General features: G+C 26.0%; 3 protein-coding genes across 4 annotated transcripts; all 3 read right to left on the reverse strand.

The window, feature by feature from the left end:
- Nucleotides 1-1157: 1157 nt before the first annotated feature.
- LOC122847723 (histone-lysine N-methyltransferase EHMT2) lies at nucleotides 1158-6586 on the reverse strand. Its single transcript, XM_044145569.1, has 5 exons — nucleotides 4250-6586; nucleotides 4084-4187; nucleotides 2101-4023; nucleotides 1857-2032; nucleotides 1158-1779 (listed from the first exon to the last, which is right to left on the reverse strand). The coding sequence occupies exons 1-5, from the start codon at nucleotides 5814-5816 to the stop codon at nucleotides 1617-1619; spliced, it is 3933 nt and encodes a 1310-aa protein (XP_044001504.1). The 5' UTR covers nucleotides 5817-6586; the 3' UTR covers nucleotides 1158-1616.
- A 482-nt stretch (nucleotides 6587-7068) lies between these two features.
- LOC122847724 (dual specificity mitogen-activated protein kinase kinase hemipterous-like) lies at nucleotides 7069-12472 on the reverse strand. Of its 2 annotated transcripts, none has more exons than XM_044145572.1 (7): nucleotides 11934-12472; nucleotides 10924-11588; nucleotides 10715-10849; nucleotides 10410-10651; nucleotides 8528-9304; nucleotides 8146-8463; nucleotides 7069-8072 (listed from the first exon to the last, which is right to left on the reverse strand). In XM_044145572.1, the coding sequence occupies exons 1-7, from the start codon at nucleotides 12100-12102 to the stop codon at nucleotides 7937-7939; spliced, it is 2442 nt and encodes an 813-aa protein (XP_044001507.1). In that variant the 5' UTR covers nucleotides 12103-12472; the 3' UTR covers nucleotides 7069-7936. The 2 variants fall into 2 exon arrangements, with proteins under 2 accessions (XP_044001507.1, XP_044001505.1); XM_044145570.1 differs by having other exon boundaries at nucleotides 8528-9310; nucleotides 11934-12471.
- A 4867-nt stretch (nucleotides 12473-17339) lies between these two features.
- LOC122847725 (ATP-binding cassette sub-family F member 1-like) lies at nucleotides 17340-20508 on the reverse strand. The gene is made up of 4 exons (XM_044145573.1): nucleotides 19963-20508; nucleotides 19007-19878; nucleotides 18753-18931; nucleotides 17340-18678 (listed from the first exon to the last, which is right to left on the reverse strand). The coding sequence occupies exons 1-4, from the start codon at nucleotides 20319-20321 to the stop codon at nucleotides 18184-18186; spliced, it is 1905 nt and encodes a 634-aa protein (XP_044001508.1). The 5' UTR covers nucleotides 20322-20508; the 3' UTR covers nucleotides 17340-18183.
- Nucleotides 20509-20640: the final 132 nt, after the last annotated feature.

Raw genomic sequence — 20640 nt, forward strand, 5'->3', positions numbered from 1 at the left:
CTTCCACTGTTTTGGATGTAATCCTCGCCGTTTTGATGAAAAAAAAAATTCTTCTTTTAGTCCAGATGTATCCGTCAGCTGATAGTCATCTTCTATTTTTTTTGTATTTAATAAAACCACATGAACATCACCAATAAAAAACTACACAATCACCAAAAAAAAAATAAAATAATAATCACTTTAAAATATCCACAGGTAACATTTTAAAGACACCAATCATTTTCAATCACAACAACACAATAAACACTAAATAATTTACCAAAAATAAATTGGTATATTATATTAATAATCACCCAATATTAACTAACTTTAAATATAAAATTTAAACAATTTTAAAAAACCACATATTAATTTTAAATACTGATAATAAACTACAATATTATTACTACGCAGCTATGTGTTACCCTGTAAGCACTTGCACGGTTGCTATACTAACTGATGTCTTCAATTTTTTAAATGAAAAATACCAATTCAAGTAACATGTTATTCTGCGCAAGTGCCTTGACTAACCAATGATACAATTCCATCATGTTTAGTATCAATTGAATAGATAGAAAAAACTACAATAATTATCATAATTTCAAGTAGTATTAAATTAAGAAAAAAAAATAACAATCTAGCATCCAATTGCGACAGTACAGTTGGATCCTTTGAATGAATAAATATTCTTTAATTTGAATCAGTCAATCCAGCAATTGTTATCATCACTGAAACAACGTCTTCATGTTTCTTTGATTTCTAATTTAATTTTTTCTATTTGAAAATTCAACTCATTGATGTCACCGATCTAGAAATTATAATTTTTTTGTTATAGTTGTAATATTGTTTGAGTGTAACAAGATTATTAATAGTACTCATGATAAATTATGGCAATTGTTAAGTTTGATACATAATAATATGGTGAAACTACAAACCCACTGAGTGCTTGGGGTCTTTTAGTAAAACTATTAGAGGATACATAAATTTCAAAGTTTTCATTCTCGATAGCATGTTTGAAACACTTGACAAGTACTCAACTTGACTTTACTCCTCAAAACTAAACTAAACACAAATTGATACTCATAATATTGACAAGTAATTTTTTTATATATATACTATAATTATTTTATTTTTTCTTTTTTTGTACAGATTTTTTTCGTTTTTACTTATTTAGTACTGTTTTTTCTTTTTTTTTTTTTTTTTCATGCGATAATCATGATTTATGATTTTTTTATGAGCAAATTCTTTTAATATTAAATAATAATAGTTGCTATTATTATTTATATTTTTACAATAATTAAAATAATCATGTTTTTTAACTGAGATAAAATTAAATTGTAAAATTTTATAATATTTCGATTATTTAATTCTAAATTTTTTAGTAATATTTTCAATTTACAATTGTTTTTTAATTAAATAATAATAAAAAGAAAAAAAAAAAATCAAATTTTAATCAATGGTAATTGTTGTTATTAAATAACATGGCAATATTAAGAGCAAAAATATGATTATTACTAAAATATAAATAACCTTTTTCATTCAAAAATTAATAAACATATTTAAATAACCAAAAGCCACTAGCTAAAGTAGTTTTAAAAAAGAGAATGTATTACTAGATAAAAAAAAAAAAAAATGATTTATGCTTTAGAAGTATTTGTTTTTTCTTCTTGATGAATTTTCATGCGATAATTATCCAATGTAAGTTGAATTGTTCTTTCAGAATATCGACAGTTCTGAGCTCCACAGGTACACGTAAATGATTTACACTTGATGATCCAAAATTTTTCACCATAATCAAATCTAAATAAATAAATAATTCAATTAATTTTCAACTATTACAAGTAGATTTATTTTTTTTTTTTAGACAATTAATTTACCCAAGTTCTTCATCAGCATGAATATCACGATTAGCAAAAAATGCAATTCTTGGAAAATGTAAATCTTGATGTTCGACAAATACACGAACAGGCAGTAAATTTGGAGCACAAGAATGGTTTATAAAACGTGCAATATTACCATAACGTCTTGCATCAATACAAAATGTTTCTCCATCCTAAAAAAAAAGTCATCAAACAATTAATACAAAAATTAATATTATTAAAAAAAATAAATGAAACTTACTCTATTATCTAAATCAAATAAATATGAATCATCCTCACGATGATCAGCTTCTGAATCAGATATTATTTCTCCAACATATTCACATACATATGTACCTTTTGGTATAAATCTTATTGTTTTAATTCCCCATCCTTTTTTGGATGTTCTAAATAATTGAAATCTTTGAGTAACACCATGTTGAACAACACGATTATTACAAGTTATTCTATTACAATCACATGCTGGATTACATTCAAATAACATTGGTGGATCAGTATAATTAAATTCTGGTATTAATTTACCAACTTCATCATACCAACATCTTAAACTAATATTTCCACATAGACATTTATCTGAGCCACAATGATCCTCACAATGACATGATTGTAATGATGTTATTGTACGATCAATATGAATATTACTTGTTAAACAATTTTCCGTAATATAAATAAAATCAACTGGTTTATCCTCATTATCAATACCATTAATACATTGAATTGGATTTTTTTCTTTACCACGTGATATATCATTTGTTAATATTTTTGGTGTTTTTTCCAACAAATTATCAGTTAATTGATTAATTTTAGCATTTAATTTTAATGCATTCATTGTATCACCATCAACTAAACAACAATCAATAACTGTTTCACCAGCAACATTAATTTCATTAATTCTAGCACCTCTTGCTAATAATAAAACACTAACAGCATATCTATTTTGTCTAGCAGCAATATGTAATGGTGTATCACCATGTACATTAACAGCATTAACATCACAACCTTCATTTAATAAAATTTCAGTTATTTCAGATGAACCACTATATGCACTCCAATGTAATGCAATATTTTGTTCTGAATCACGTATTAATGGATCACATTTTTTATCAATTAAATAACGTGCAATATCAGTATGTGAAAATTCACTAGCCCATATTAAACTTGTCCATCCACCATCATCAACACTATCAACAAGTGTTTTAGGTACTTTACATTCAGTTATTATTGTTTTACATGAATCAATATATCCTGATTTAGCAGCCATATGTAATGCAGTCATTCCAGCTTTACCTTTTAATGTAACATCACAACCAGCTCTAATAAGATATCTAATAATATCAATTTTACCATTTAATGATGCTAACATTAATGGTGTATTTTGATTTTTATCCATTGTATCAAGTTGTGCACCACATTGTACAAGTATATGTACACAACCAAGAAAACCATTTTGTGATGCTAAATGTAATACAGTACGTTGTGGATGATCACGAAATATATGATTAACATTATAACCACATGCAAGTATATTAACTAATTTATCTAAATCATTATTTTTAACAGCTGTATAAAGGCTCATTAATGTAAAACGATCTGGTTTATCTGGATTTATTGTTATATTTGGTATTTTAATATCATCTGGACTTATTAATGGTAATGATGGTGATCTTTTAGCAAGCATTGTATTATCACCTTTACCAGGTAAACTCATTTTAGCTGTTGGTAATTTTGTTATTTTTTTTCTTGTTGGTATATATACTGGTTTACATTTACTTGACATTGTTATTAATATTATTGATTTTTCATTATCAATACCACAATGTGGACATACTGATTTTTTATTATTTAAAATATCACAATCAAGATGATATTGATGTCCATTACGACATTGTATAAATTTACCTTGTGTACAAAATAAACCACATGATGGACAACAATTATGACGAAGTAAACGTTCTTTATGTGTACGACATAATATTATAAATGGTACACGTGTACTTGGTCTTCTCATTGTAACATCTTCATTATCAACTTCATTACAACAACCAATTAAACGATCATCAATTGAATCAGTTGCTGTACAATATAATGGTGCACCTGCACCACTTATTGTTACATAAAGTTGTGATTGTACTTGACAAAGACATAACAAATCTTCAACATAATTCTGTAAATAATTAAACACTATTAATTTATTTATTTATTTTATTTAATATTCATTTTTTACCTCAGTTGTTATTGCTGTTGATTCTGGTTTTGATGCTTGTCCTTCAGCTGGACTTGGACTTTGCATTAAACTTCTACGTGTTCTTTTTGCTGTAACATTTGATTCTGAAATAAAAATTAATTATTTAATTAATTAAATTAAAAATTATTAGTTGACGTTTATTTACCTTCAAGATAATCATTTTTTTTATCATCAGCTTCAGCAGCAGTAGCAGCTGTTGATGTTGTTGTACTTGCTGTTGTTGTTGATAATGACGGTGATGAAGATAAAGATGAAGATGATGATGATGAAGATGATGTTGCATCCTCAAGTAAAAGACTTTTAGCAACTTTTTTAGATATAAATTTTCCTTTATAACGTTCACGTTTTGGTTTACTACCACCACTACTAGTAGTTGATGGACGTAAAAATGGTTTATCAATATCTGTATCATCATTATTAATTGAATCATTATTTAATTTTGTATCAATATTTTGTTCAATCATTGGTGTTAATTTTGGCATATCATCAAAATCACCATTTAATTTTTTACTATCATCATCTGATGAATTTTTTGAATTATCTAATGTTGAATTAATATCAGAATAACTTGTATCTGGTGTTGATGTTTTTATATCACCACGTGTTATTTTTGTTTTACTATTTGTTTCTTTTTGTAATTTTTTAATTTTAGATTGTTTTTTAGGTTTTCTGTCATCAGTATAATATGATTTTTCTTTTCTTGCCATTGCACTTTCAAGTACACTAAATGGTTCTTTTGATGATCTTCTTGATGAACGTTTTGGTAATGGTGCACTTTCAATTAATGCACGTGATTTACATGCATATTTACGTTTTCTTGTAACTGGTACATCAACATTATTTATTTTATTATTTTCACTTTCATTTTTAACATCTAAATCATTTTTTTTATCAATTTTATTTGATTTTTTTGTTTTACTATCATCATCCTCGTCATCATCATCAACATGATCATCATCATTGTCATTGTTATCATTATGATCATCACCATTATTAATTTTATCATCAATTTTTATTTTATTATTTATATCATTCGTTGTATCTTGAAGTTGTGATTTTTTAGACTTAACCTCTTTACTATTTTTAACAACTTCATCATCAATTTTTTTCATATTTTCATCAGATTGATCATTTGAATGTTCAATTTTAACTGATACACCACCAATTTTATCACAATTAATTAATTCATCTGGTACTAGACTTAAATTTGATTCACAACTTGATATTTTTGTTTTTTTACCATCATCAGTTGTTTCAGTAATTGTTCTAAACTTCAATACAAATTTTTTTGGTGAATCTTGTTTTTCAATTGTATCATTATCATTTATCTTATCATTTGATGTATCATTTGATGATAAATCATTTTTTTTTTCCTTATTATTATCAATAACAAGTTTTTTATTTTCACTAGTATCAATTGTTGAATTTTCGAAATTTTTTTTATTATTTTCAGTTGTTGTGTCAGTCTTTTTTAATAATTTATTATTATCATTATCATCATCATCATCATCATCATTGTTACTTGAATTTTTATTATCATTTTTTTTATTAGTACTATTGTTGAATTTAGTTGTCATACTTTCAAGAATTTGTTGAACGTTAACCCCATTTGGTACCTCATTCGTTGACACATCATCCTCTTCAGAATCGTCATCTGGACAACATGCAGTTCCTCGACTTGTGTCATTACAATTCTTATCACCACTAGACATGATTATCTCATATGTTTTTTTTTTTTTTGAACGAAATATTTCTCTATTGTTTATGTTATTTTTGTTTTAAAAATAACAACAACAATCTGCTCCCTTATTTACTCACAATCATGACTCAAAAAAAAAAAAACACAATAATAATTTTGTATTTATATTTTATCTTCAATTTATTTTACACTTCATCAAGTACTTTGATGATTTTATTAACAATAAATAAGTAGTGAAAAAAAGAGACCAATTTTTGCAATTTTTTTTTCAAAAAAAAACGGAGTATATTTATTTAAATATACAAGAACCAAAGATTCTTCGGCAACCAAATTTTTTTTTTTATTTATAGTTCAACAACGCGCGCGACACTTTTCTTCTTGTATCTATAAAAATCTAACCTCAAATATATTATTATTAATATTTTATGATAGATTATTATTGTTACTTAATGATTTTAATAATTTTTTATATAAAATTTTGAATAATTTTATGTTTATTTATTGTTTAAATGGAAGATCAAGCTGTGTTTCCTGTGAACAGCCTGATCAACGGAGGCCATATTGATTGTTCAGGGACGAGCACGATCTTAACTAATTTTTTTTTTTCTTTTCTTTTCTATATACTATGTATATTTTTATCACAATCCTAGTTTTTCTTTTGCTTGAATTTTATCAACAACTTTTGTGCCAGTTATAATACAAACAATTAACAAAAATAATGCTATTTACTAGTTAATAATTTTGACTGTTGATGCTGTTTAAAACCACCACTAACATGGACTAAAAAATAAAAAATAATATTTAAATAAATTCTCAACACAACGTGACAATACACTCGTAAATTACCAACTCGTATTTCATTGATAATTAAATTCAATCAGCTACCAAACAATAAAATAATCATCAAGGAATAAAATTAAAAACAATAAATAATTTAATTTATATAAATATAAGTTTATTTACATTGCAATTAATTCTTTCATTTTTTTTTTTTAAACGAATAAACATCTAAATATCTGTCGTTGATTGGAGGATGAAAGAAAAAAGTTATATAATTTACTTAAAAATAATAAATGAATATCGATTAAAATTAATAATGACAATGAGGTTGATTGACTCACAAATTTAAATAATAATATAATACAAACGACAATATTTTTTTATATTTATATATATATTTTTTTTTTTGTTAAAATTTTTAATTAATGGCTTAAGGAAATTGTGCATTAATTAAAATGATTTAAATTTCCTTGTTAACCATTCGACTCGCATTTAGTTTGGTTTGTTTTTTTTTTTTATTTCTTCGGGAGATGTGTTTCCCTCGTTGTACAAAAATTTTATTTCTAAATATATATATTGCAGTTAGAACCTCCATCGAGTCTTCATTATACGACCGAAATAAATCTAGGCAGTTGACAATTATATAACTTTTTTGTTTGGATCTGTTTGCAAGATAATTTCGACATAACTTTGTCTCGTCAAACAATTAATTTTACATTTTTTTCTTATTATTTTTTTAAATAGAAAATACAAAAATCATCAAAGATATTTCAGCACTAAAAAATAATTTCATCAACATACCAAGATGACCTGAGATTGAATATTTAATTTAAAAAAAAAAACATTCATCATAGAAAAAACATTTACGTGATTTGATTCGTATCTCAACTTGTTTGTTTTTTTTTTCACAATTATATATAAAAAGTTGAACATCATATTACAATTTTTTCATTATTATTTATAAATACGTAGTACAATTAACTTCTTAAAAAGAATTTGTCATATTTGTATTACGAAAATTCAATTTAAAAAAAAAAAAAAATGTTTTCTAAGTATATTAAAGAAATATTTCTTTGCTGTCATCACTCATCTATACTTGCAAAAATGAATATAAAATTAAAATAATTAAAAAAAAAAATATAAATATATATCAGGAATTTAAATCTCAAGAAAAGACCACCTGTGATTAATTTTGTGCTACGTTTTTTTTGGTTTAACGCCACAAAATAGTGCGCCACATTTGAAACTTATCTTTGGATCATGTGAATTGCATTGAGATGATTGTGATATTGCTTCATTAATATCACAATATGGCACCATTGTTGATTTTGGTGGTATTGTTATGACCATTTGTTAGGGAGGTGGAGGTCTACCTTGTTGTTCTAATGTATAATGAAGTCGAGAACGTGCATACTGTGGGCTACCTGGTACTGAACTACTTTCAGATAATCTTCTTGGTGGTGGTTGTGGTGGTGATGGTGAGACATACCTTTAATAATAAATCATAAAATTTATAATTATCATTTAAACAACAAATAAATAATTATAAAATAATTTTTTACCTTCTAGGAAATGAAGGTGATGCTGTTTGTTCAGGTACATTTCTTCTAAGTGCAAGAGGTGATTCACCACGACTCAATCTTGGTGGTGGTTCTGGTGATGGTGCTCTATCACCACCAAGTCTTAATCTAACATATGATGCAAAACGTTTTTTTGCTGATTCTTTTGAATTTGTTTGAACTGTTGAATTTGCTGTTGTTGTTGTTGTTGTTGCATCTAATTTTTGTTGATGTGCAAATCTTGATATAAGTAATTGAGGACTTGTTGAACCATGTGAAGTAGATGATGGTGGTAATGGTGGTGGTGGTTCAGATGGAAATCTAAAATTAAAAACAATCCAATTAATTATAAATATATAAAAATAGAAAATAAATAAATCATTACCTTTTGCGACTAATCATTGGACTTCCATAAATATCATGTGACTGTGGATGATTTTGTGTTGATGATGAAAATTTTCTATGTTGTACAAATGGTGAATATTTACTTGTTTCAATAGCAGGTTGAATAACACCAGGTGGATCAACATTTTCACGTCTCCATGGTGAATAATCTCTTTTAAATGGACTCAATGATCTTGATTCATTTTGCCATCTATCTGTACTTTTATCACGTTCATCATAACGTCCAAGATAAGGTGAATAAGGTCTTGAATGAGCTAAATTATTTGGACTATCATTTTTATAACTTGTTTGACCATTTGTTGCACAACGATTTTGATCAATATACTGACGATATGATGTGTAAGTCGGTCTTGTTTCATGATCACTCACTGTATCTTTATTTGTTGTTGGTGAAAATGGCCTAGTTATAAATTCTTTACGTTTAAAAGTATAAGGACTATATGGATAAGCATTTGTACCACCTCCATTATCAATATTCGTAACTCTTTGATTAAACAAAGGACTTGAATTTTGTGATTCTTTATTAACAAAATTTGGAGTTTCTGAATGACTTCTTTGATGAACCGTTTGTTTAAGTGATATATGACCAGTATTTTTTTGTGGTAATGATATTGTTTCTATTTTTTTTAATGATAAAATTGTTTCTTCTAATTTTTTTGGTGATATTGATTCTATTTTTAATGCTGATACATCATTTTTTTTAAATGGTAATATTGATTTTACATCAGGCTGAATATCTTGTCCATTATTCATCAATCTGTAACTAAATTCAACATAAATAAACATCAATAAATACAATAAAAAACATCAAATAATAATAAAGACAATAAAAAAAAATTAAAAAAATTTATACACATATTTTTTTTTTTTGATTTTCCATGTGACACACAGCTGATGAAGAATCCTGTGGAAATTCTGTGCTAGATCAGGAGTTAGTAGAAGTTAGAGAGTTAGATTTTTTTTCTTTTTTTTCATGCGACACTGGGGATAAGTAGACAGACACTGGATATAATTTAAATGAATAGTGGACAAATAGTAACGACAAAAAACAAAAACACACAAGCAATATGAAACAAAAAAAAAAAAAACAAATTTAATATAATAAATAATAATAACGAGTATAATTTTATGAATGAAAAATAATATTGCTTACCATGAGTGGGGTTTGAAGGGTGGGATGTGTAACAGGCACGTGCACAAACCAAACAACTCGAAATGATAATCGGGCAGACTTTTTGGGTGTTTTTCTCACAGATGTGTCGTTTCGTTAATAAAATTTGTTTAAAAATTATTTATCTCTTTTTTTATTTATTTTTTTTTAAATTATTAATTTTTTTTTTTGATTTTTTTTGTTTTTTATTAAAGATATTTATTTTTTTTTTTTATGAGGAATAATATGGAAGATGCATTTGGGACAAGGAAACAGGGCTACGCTGCACTGCCTCCCTCAAGCTTAACGCTGCAACACAATTTAATCACGTAGCCAAATTTTTTAATTTTTTCAACTCAATGATTTTGACTATTTTTCTTTTTTATAAATTTAATTTTAATAATCAAACACCCGTTAGTTTTTTTTTTTGTTTTACTTTTTAACAAATTAAAGAACAAAAATATCTACAATTTAATAACAAACTACTCAGTTAAAACCAATCAAATTGAATGAATAAAAATTACTTGAAAGTATCATGCCAAAGAAGATAGACTGTAGTAAAATTTAAACAAAAAAAAAATACGAAAAAATAAAATAATATAGATATAAAAATCAACAAACAAACAAATCAATAATCAAATCTAAGGAAAAAATTAAATAAATATTCACCAATAGAATAAAAATATTAAGAAAAATTTTTAAAACAACTAACCTTGGATTGACATCTTGCATGACACTGTTGAACCATTGATAACTATCCGTCATTAAAATATTTTCTTCTGGATAATCATTTTCATAAAGTTTTATAAATGAATGTTCCATTAATTTAGTATATTTAGGTCTTTGTTTGTAGTTTTTAGTCAAACAAGAAGCAACAAATGATCTAAATTCCTTTGAAAATTTAGCATCTGATGGTAAAACTGGTGGATCTTCTTCAACTACCCTACTCAATACCTAAAGTAAACGTAAAATTAATAACAAAAAAATCTTTTATTTATTGTTTATTTAAAAAATTACCTCAAAGTCAGTCTTGCAATCTCGATAAGGAAAAACTCCAGTTGCTAATTCAACAAGAGTTATACCTAAACTCCATACATCTGCTCTAATATCATAAGCTGGTTTTGTTGGATCAGGTGGATCAATTCTTTCTGGCTAAATGATTATGAAAGTAATGTAATTAATTGTAATATTAAAAAATCAAGTTGATGATAAATTAATATACTTACTGCCATGTATGCAGCACATCCAGCACTTCTTGTTTTAGCTTTACTATCAACAAGTCTACCAGATATACCAAAATCACATAATTTAACACCACCATATGAATCAAGTAATATATTACTTGGTTTAACATCTCTATGTATAACACCATGTTTATCTTTCAGGTACGATAATGCTTTAACAGTTGCAACAGTAACTTTACCTAAAAATGCTTCAGGCATTGGTTGTACTGATTTTTTTAATAATTTATCAAGACATGTTGCCATTAATTCCATACATATCCATACATCTGATTCAGTTATAAAACAACCTAAACATTGTACAATATATGGACAATCATGTGATTTTAATACAACATCTAAATCCATTATTATTCTTTTATTTTCATCAGTATTACCAGAACGTCGCATTTGTTTAACAGCAATTTTAGTATTACTTGGTTTATGTAACATTTTAACAACATGACCACATGTACCATTACCAAGTTCACCCATATGAATTAAATCTTTCATATCAGTTAAATATTTTTTACCATTTATTGTTAACATACCATTCATTTTCATTATTTCACGTATTTTTGTTTCAACTTCAATGTCATGAGGTTTTGGAGGTATTTGATGTACAGGTAAATCTAATTGTCTTCTTGATCTTGTTGGTGTTCCCATATCAACTATATTTAAATTCAAAATATTTACAATTATTATTCATCTAATCAACATCAACAACAACAACAACAATAATAATAATAGCATGACTGTCAAACACAAATAAAACACAACAAAAATTATAGTCTCAATCGAATATTTTTCTTGAAAATTAATTCGAAATATATATATTAATTATTAAATATATTTATAATGTTGTTGTTGTTAATAAAATAAATGTATTATTAAAATAATAAAAATATAAAAAAACATAACCTGTTTATTGATAAATTTGAGTTGAAAAAAAGTAGATAAATTTAAGAAAAATAATATTATTGATGTTAGAAAAAATTGTAAATAAATAAACTTACGTTGTCTAGGTCTTCTATTAACTGGACTAGACATTGGTAATATTGATGGTGTTTGAATATTTGCACTTGGTAAAATATCATTAATCTGTCCATCCCTGTCGCTTGGACCCTGTTCCGCCATGAAACGTTCTTGTAAATCTATGATTTTATTCTTAAGTTTACCCGACATTTTAAACACAATTTAAATAATATAAATATACACAGTAATATATAAATTATAATTACACTTAATTATAATTATAAACTGTTAATAATAATCCCCTCCATCAACCACTGTATGTAAATATATTATTACTACACTGTTGTTATTATTTATTTTTCAATATTATTATCATTATCATCATATCACTTTGTGTATATTCTAGTTGTGTGTATTTGTGTGTGTGTGTATGACTTTTCTACTGTCTCTCCCAGTCTCTCCCAAGTCCCACTGACTGGTATTTTTTTTTTCTCACTTTATCATCTACCCTTTTTGGCAGCAGCTACTACTTGGATAACTTTATAAATTTACACACATAATATTTTTTTTTTTTTATCTTTATTCATCTTCAAAAAGGCCAACAGTCAACACTCTCTATAATCAAATAATGAATCTGAAAATGAATAAATATATTTGAAATAATTTTATCAATGGAAAAATAATTATTTTAGTATTTAAATGATAATATTTTTGTAATAATGTTGATGCAAGTTTAAAATTGATTAATATATTAGTTGATTTAGTTTTTTAAAAAATATAAAACAAGTTTGTTTTTAAATAGCAGGGCAAATATTAGGATGTAATTATTTTACTAAGAAATAGTAAAAAATTTTTTTGATATTAATTAAGAAGCCAAAGTTGTTGTGAGAGTTTGTAGAATTTTAGTTTCACCTGGACTCTCGCCAGAATCAACACATTAATCAATCAACTAACGAAACACATTTTGCCCATAAACATATCATGAAAATAACTTGTTTATATAAATTAAATCATCTTATATTTTCTAGTCTAAAAAAAGTAAAGCTTGACTTGTTAAGTTTTAATATTTAAATTAAAATAATACATCAACAATAATTGATAAAATTTAAAATGACATATCAATACAACAAGTAGTTATTTTAGATTTTAAAAGAGTAAAAATGGTAACTGGTAATTGAAATAAAAAATAAATAATGTATTAATTTATCAAACAAATAAATTGTCAAATCAATGTTGACTAATCAACAACATCAGGATGTTTAACTAGCTAGATGTAATGCAATTGTCTTAAGACACATGTTGCAGCTTCAAATGATTTATAACCATCTTGTTCTTCTCAACTTTTCCAACTAGCATTGAGTTCAAACAAGTACATCACAAACATTTTCAGAATGATAATTTGAATATTTCCAAGTGGTACACCACATCACAGTTGAGTGACAATGATCAATGCTTCTGCATCATGATAATTAATAATGATTCCAAGTGATTCATCATCATCTGTAAATAAATAATTTTTATTAACTTAAACAATTGATAGTTAATTAGTATAAACTGATATACTTACTCTGGCTTTGACTGATGAATCTGGATCTTTAAAATTTAATTGTATTTTTAGTTTTAAAATATTGTTGTTGATGATGATGATTGTTTTTTTATTACAAGTATTGTTATAAATTTTGATGATAATTTTTAGTATTGTTAATGATTAACAATTGACAAGCAACTGAAATTATAATATAATATTAACTTTTGAATTTTTTAAGTAACGTTTAAACGTTAATTTCAAAAAACGTTAAATTCAAAAGTTAAGTAACGTTATTATTTTTTTTTTCTGCTTCATGTAATAGTTAAAATTTTGATAATTTATGTTTTAATTTTTTGTAATAATTTAGGTAGATTTATATAATAATAAATTTATTTTAAATTTTTCATTTTTGTTTATAATAATTGTTTTTGCTGGGGTGTGTTTCCGTATGTAACTAACGGTAAAATTTATGTATGTTTTTCGTCGGTAGACTTGAAACAAGAGCTTTACAATGAAAAGAAAATAAAAAAAAAAAAAAAATGCACGCTGGGACTCAGGTACAAGGGTAACCATATTATATTTTTTTTTTTTTTTTTATTACCTCTAAGTGTTTAGTTGTGTTACGATGTCCTTGTAAAAGTATTGAGGAGATTTTCTCTTTTTCACGGATAATAAAAAAGGCAGAAAAGAAAATTTCGAGGAGATACAGATGTAGTTGTAAAAACATCAGCAACGTCAGTCGAGAGTGAAACCGGCAGAAGAAGATCATCAATTTACGTAGATTATTTAGTTTGAATTAAATCTTTGATTATTATATTAAAATATTTGGCCTCAATAATTGATAATTAAGCAATATTTAATAATTGATAAATTTAATAAACATCCACCCTCATCATTAAATTAATACATTTATTTTTAAAAAAAAAATACGTTACCAAGTCATTGACATTGTGTATAAATTTATTGCAGTAACTCGTAATGATTAGCCGAAAAACAAAAAGATCAATTGAGGTAAATAGAAATTAATAATTTTAACAAGTACATTTATAAAATAACCATGTGTTTCAATTGTATTTTAACATGTTGTATAACATTCAATTGATATTGATTTTACTGGTAAATCATGAACCTGAATTGAAATACATATATATACTTTTTTTATGGGTGCGTGAACCTGGCCTGCATAAGTCCTAGAAAAATTATCTAGGATACTCATTAGAAGCGTCTTGATTTGTACTAATTTGTACCACCATTGATTTAATTTGTACCTCAAAATTAAAAAGTCCAGGATGGGTTAAATATCCCTTTATAAAAATTTATAAAAATATTTAACTAACAATTGCATGGCGCCTTTAAAAATCAATATTTTTCAATAATTTTTTTTTTGTTTTAAAGAGCAGAACAAAGGCTAATTTGTACCGATAAAATTACAATTTGTACCTCAACAATAATAATGAAAAAACAAGTTACTCCGAAATATCAGTTGATAATACTTTATTATTATTATTGAGGTATAAATTCTTATTTGATCGGTACAAATTAACCTTTGTTCTGCTCTTTAAAACAAAAAAAAAATTATTAAAAAATATTGATTTTTAAAGGCGCCATGCAATTGTTAATAAAATATTTTTATTAACAAATGCATGGCACCTTCAAATATTAATATTTTTCAATAATTTTTTTTTTTATTTTAAAGAGCAGAACAAAGGCTAATTTGTACCGATTAAATTACAATTTGTACCTCAATAATTAAAACAGATATGCAATTGTTAATTATCATATTGGAGTAAATAATTTTTTTTTGTTGTTATTCTTGAGGTACAAATTCCGGGCTCGGTGGTACAAATTAGTACAAATTATTCTGCGTCTGTAGTAATTTTTTTTACCCCTCTAAGTCATCTAGAAAAAAAGTCGATATTTAACCCTTCCTGGACCCTTTAATTTTGAGGTACAAATTAAATCAATGGTGGTACAAATTAGTACAAATCAAGACGCTTCTAATGAGTATCCTAGATAATTTTTCTAGGACTTATGCAGGCCAGGTTCACGCACCCTTTTTTTATGGTTATTTTTGTTAATTTTATTATTCTGGTTGTAATACATTTAAATTCATCATTATTTTTTTTAATATATATTTTTAGAGTTCACTCAAAATGAGTGCAAAAAAAATATGTGTTGAGAAAGACCAACAAACCTCTGATATGGATGACAAGGATCCAAAAGTCGTCATCAACTCACTGGATTATGACTCGTTAGCACAAATCATCATGTTGTTGCCAATACCAGAAAGGATAGAAATGGAAAAAGGTTTATATTATCATCAAAATAAAGTTTTTTTTTTGTCAATCAAATATCAATGTTTCTATTATTAATTATTAAATTTGATATGTTTTATTATAGTTTGTACCAAATGGAAAGAGGCATGTCAACTAGCTTGGTATGACATTAAAAAATACAAATGTGAATCATCAATTGGACGTTCTTATGATAACCGTTTGTTGACACAATCATACCTTGAAAAAATATTATCAAGATGTGGTAATTATCTAGAAGAATTGTCTCTCTCAAATGTTTGCAACTCAAGTATCATGCCATTTGTTGGTGATCACTGTAAAAATTTAACAAGTCTTGAATGTGACATTGACTTTGATTCATTCATTATCAATGCTAATCACTTTGTCCAAGCATTTACACAATTGGATAAATTAAAATGCATTCAAATAACAGTGGAACACTATGATAAAATAATTAGTCTTTTGGAAATAATTAATAGTCTTCCAGAAGAAATTAATGAATTTCATTTACTTTCTAAACGTTACTGGTACGATAAACGAACCGTTCTTTTCGTAAGTTTTTATTGAATACCTTATTAAATATAAATTATTATAAATAAATTATTATTTAAATAAATTTCTATTATTTTCAGACTTTAAAAAAATTTAAAAAACTTCTAAAATTGACTTTAAATGGCTTCTATTTCGACAACATGATTCTTCAAGAAATAGCAGAAAAAACAACTCTTGTTCACCTTGACATTGAAATACCTGATGAACACTTAAGGTTTCCTCTATTTGACAAACTCGTTAATTTGGAATATATTAAAATAGATATTCAAGGTACTTTAGAGAAGGAAGTCTCTAAAAAAGTACTCAACACAATTTTTTGTACATGCAAAAATCTAAAACATCTTGATATTCCATTTTTTGATTTTGATATAACTACAGTTCCTCTCAAAAACTGGAAAAATTTACAAAATTTAGAATATCTTTGTTTACCTTGTAGTGAATTATCGCCTGACTTGGCAAATACAATTGTTAAATATTGCAAGAATGTGAAATACTTGAATATAAAATATGTCAACAAACGTGGTTTATTAAATGGAAATGCTGTAAAAAAGTTAACAGAGTTGGAAAATCTTGAAAGCTTTATAATAAATATTGGGCTTATTAGTCTCAGTGAGAAAGCAATAATCGCAATTTCAAACAATTGTAAAAAACTTAAACGTTTAGAACTTGTTTATTGCACTATAGTACCGACAGGTTTTGGTGACCTTTCTTCTTCATCTGTTCTCAATGAGTTATCAAAATTACAATATCTTGAACATCTAAGCTTGAATCATACACATATTGAAAATAATACAATTATTGCTATTGCTAATAATTGTAAAAACCTAAAAAATTTAAATATCAATGGTAGCAGTTATAATATTACTGAGACAGCTCTCGTTGCTTTAACACGCATGAAAAATTTAGAAAAACTAAACGTAGGCATTTGTGATATTCCAGACAGCTTCATTATCAGGTTGAGAGGATTAAAAGAACTTAATTGTTCTTATTGCGATAAACTTACTAATTCTGGTATTATTCAATTTATAAAAAATAACCCAGATCTTGAAAAGATTATTATCAAAGGTATAAACAATATTACAATTGACATGGTTATTGCTGCTGATCAGGCAACTAAAAATCGTACAAATGGTATCATTTTACACATAAGAACAAGCACTTCATCAATAATAAAAGCTTCTAAGTCAATTAAATCTCAATGGTTGTTGGTTGAAAATATTCATGAAATGTACTAAGGAAGCTTCGCATCTCGAATTTTTGTCACACGATAACAATTTTATTTTTAATTGAATAATTTTCAATATTCTTCCATAATGTATTCTCAAAAACACCTACAAAGTACGTTACCAAGTCAAAGACATAGTGAAAGAAGATTATTATTATAACTTGTTTTTTATATTAATTGAAATCATAAAAATTCAAATGTCAATGTTAATATTTTTGTAAAACAAAGTTCAATAATAAAAATACTTTCTTAAATAATTTTTTGTATGGAACAATTATTTTTACCCTCAATTGTCCATATTCAATTACAAATTGTAAAAACTAATTTTTTCAACACACACTATATTAAAAATATTCAACATATTATATTACATACATTTTTTTTAATTCAATCTCTATTTTTAACACAATAATTTATGCCAACTTTATATTATTATCATATTTTATTAACTTGATCAACTTTTTTTTATTAAATTTGTTTTGCAAGTTTCTTTATTATTTATATCATTGAATCATTAACTTTCATCATTATTTTATTATTATTACTGTCAATTTACAATTAAAATATTATCAGAATTTTTAAAATTCTTTTCTATCAAGTGTTAAAAAATATAGTTGAAAAAATCTTTGTTGTTTCTAATTTGCAAGGCAATTTGTTAAATATTTAATTAAACTATAGATCAATTAGATTAATCATTGTTCAACAGCAGCATTTGCAGCAATGCTTGGACTGTTTATTACTTCACCAAGACTTTTAAGAAGTTCTTCTCTGTAATCATCAAAGTCACCACCAGTTTCATTGATTGTTTGATCCTCAATAACATATAAATTACAGTCAGTATCTCTGATGAGTCGTTCGTCGTGAGACACAATGATAACACCACCCTTGTAATTATTAATTGCATCAGCAAGTGCATCAATTGATTCAATATCAAGATTATTAGTTGGCTCATCAAGAATAACAACATCTGGTGCATTTAAACAAAGTTCAGCAAGTGCAACACGTGCTTTTTGTCCACCTGATAAATCTTTCATTTTAATTGTATGTGCATGTGAGCTAAGACCAAATGTACCAAGTTGTTTTCTTGCTTTTTCATATTGTAAATCAAATAAACGTTGAAGATATTCAGATGGTGTTTCTTCAGCAGTTAAATGCTCACCAGAATGTTGATCAAATCTTCCAATTCTCTGCAATTATTATAAATAATTTTATTTAATTATATTAGTATATTTTATTTTATTTATGTTCAATTTAAACTTACCAATCTATGATTACGACAAAGTTCACCTTCCAGTGGTGTCAAATCACCAACAAGTAATTTTAAAAATGTAGATTTACCAACTCCATTTGGTCCAACAATAGCAACACGTGATGATAAATCAATACCAAAATCAACATCAATAAATAAAGGTTTTTGGCCTTCATAACCAAATGTAACACCTGTTGAAAACAAGCAATCAATTAATTATTTGTATAACAATGATTAATGACAATAATTTTTAGTTAATTTTTTACCTTTTAAACCAAGAATTGGTGGTTGAAGTGGTGGTGGATCAGGAAAATCAAATTTAACAACATATGCTTTGAATTTTTGTAAAAGTTCTTGTGGTCCAGTATCTTCTTCTTGCTTCTGTATTTTTGTACGATTTTTTTCTTGTTTTCTTGTAAGAGCTTCTTTTTGTTTTTTTTCAGCAGCTTTTTTACTTTGTCCATGTGCTTTTAAATCTTTAATTCTTTTTTCTTGTTTTTCATATGCTTTTATCATTTCACGTTTTTTTTGTTCATACATTTTTTTAAACATAGTATAATTACCCTTGTAATAAAATAATTTTTGTTGATCAACATGAATAATATCAGTACAAACATTATCAAGAAAACTTTGATCGTGAGAAACAATAAGCAATGTTTTTTTCCATCCTTGAAGATAATTATCAAGCCAAATAACAGCATTTAAATCTAAATGATTTGTTGGTTCATCAAGTAACAATAATGTTGGCTCTAAAAATAATGCACGTGCTAATGATACACGCATTCTCCAACCACCAGAAAAATTTTTAGTTGCACGATTTTGCATTGATTTACTAAAACCAAGACCAGCCAATATTCTTCTGGCTCTTGCTTCAGCTGATTCAGCACCAATTGCTTTTAATTCATCACATACTTCTTGATATCTATCTTGTACAGTCTCATCACCTTTTTCCATAAGCTCCTCCAATTTTTTACATTCATCTTGTAGCTTACGACATTTAACATCAGCATTCAATACATTTTCAACAGCTGGTGTATCATCAGCAACAACTTCTTGTTCACAATACAATATATCAATACTTGGAGGAATAGCAAATACTCTTTTTTCTAAATGTCGTAGTAGTGTTGTTTTACCATGTCTATAATTTAAACAAATTAATTACATTACACATATATTATCTATATTTTTTTTAATTGTAAATTTTAAATTAATAAACACATACCCATTTGGACCAACAAGACCATAACGTCTACCTTGTGCAATTAATAAATTTGCATTTGTAAAAAGTTCATTACCCTTAGCAGCAATTGTAAAATTTTCAACTTTAATATCAACAGCATTATCTAATTGTTGTCCACCACGTTGTTGAGTTTGACTTTGTGATGCTGTAAAATTTGAATCCAAGTCACTATGTCCCTGTCCACCAAGTTTTGTCATTTTTTCAACTGTCTGTTCATATTCCTGCTTTTTCTTCATTTTTTTCTTTTCCTTATGGGACATTTTTTTAACACCTGCATCATCAACAGACATGTCTGTTAATTTTTCAGTAACAGTATCCATTTGTTTATCTGCTTTTGGCATATTGAACTATTTAAATAAACTTTCTTTATCTCATGAATTCATTAATTTCTGGATTAATGACTTTTACTTTAGACTACTTTAGACAGCTCCAGACACTCGTGATAAAAATGTGTGCATATGTCTCATGTTGATGATGGTTAGAAACTCCAACATGGCCGGTTCATTGGAATGTCAAATATAATTTTTATTTTTTTTATTTTCATAGCCCCTTGATAACAGCGACTGCTAAAATTAACGTGTCATTTAAAGATTGTGCAATTAAAAAAATTAAGGGTTTCATTTTCTTGGCAAGTAAATAATTAATTTTTTATTTATGTTA

Source organism: Aphidius gifuensis, linkage group LG1, assembly GCF_014905175.1.
Source record: "Aphidius gifuensis isolate YNYX2018 linkage group LG1, ASM1490517v1, whole genome shotgun sequence".
Taxonomy (NCBI): domain Eukaryota; kingdom Metazoa; phylum Arthropoda; class Insecta; order Hymenoptera; family Braconidae; genus Aphidius; species Aphidius gifuensis.

Coding starts and splice junctions, on each gene's coding strand:
- LOC122847724 (XM_044145570.1), bottom strand. CDS start 12,102: ATGTCGGGTAAACTTAAGAATAAAATCATAGATTTACAAGAACGTTTC. Junction 11,589..11,933: donor TAATAGAAGACCTAGACAAC/GTAAGTTTATTT, acceptor ATTTAAATATAG/TTGATATGGGAACACCAACA. Junction 8,073..8,145: donor TCACCTTCATTTCCTAGAAG/GTAAAAAATTAT, acceptor TTATTATTAAAG/GTATGTCTCACCATCACCAC.
- LOC122847725 (XM_044145573.1), bottom strand. CDS start 20,321: ATGCCAAAAGCAGATAAACAAATGGATACTGTTACTGAAAAATTAACA. Junction 19,879..19,962: donor GGTCTTGTTGGTCCAAATGG/GTATGTGTTTAT, acceptor TTTAAATTATAG/ACATGGTAAAACAACACTAC. Junction 18,679..18,752: donor TTTGTCGTAATCATAGATTG/GTAAGTTTAAAT, acceptor TAATAATTGCAG/AGAATTGGAAGATTTGATCA.
- LOC122847723 (XM_044145569.1), bottom strand. CDS start 5,816: ATGTCTAGTGGTGATAAGAATTGTAATGACACAAGTCGAGGAACTGCA. Junction 4,024..4,083: donor CAACAGCAATAACAACTGAG/GTAAAAAATGAA, acceptor AATTATTTACAG/AATTATGTTGAAGATTTGTT. Junction 2,033..2,100: donor TATTTGATTTAGATAATAGA/GTAAGTTTCATT, acceptor CTTTTTTTTTAG/GATGGAGAAACATTTTGTAT.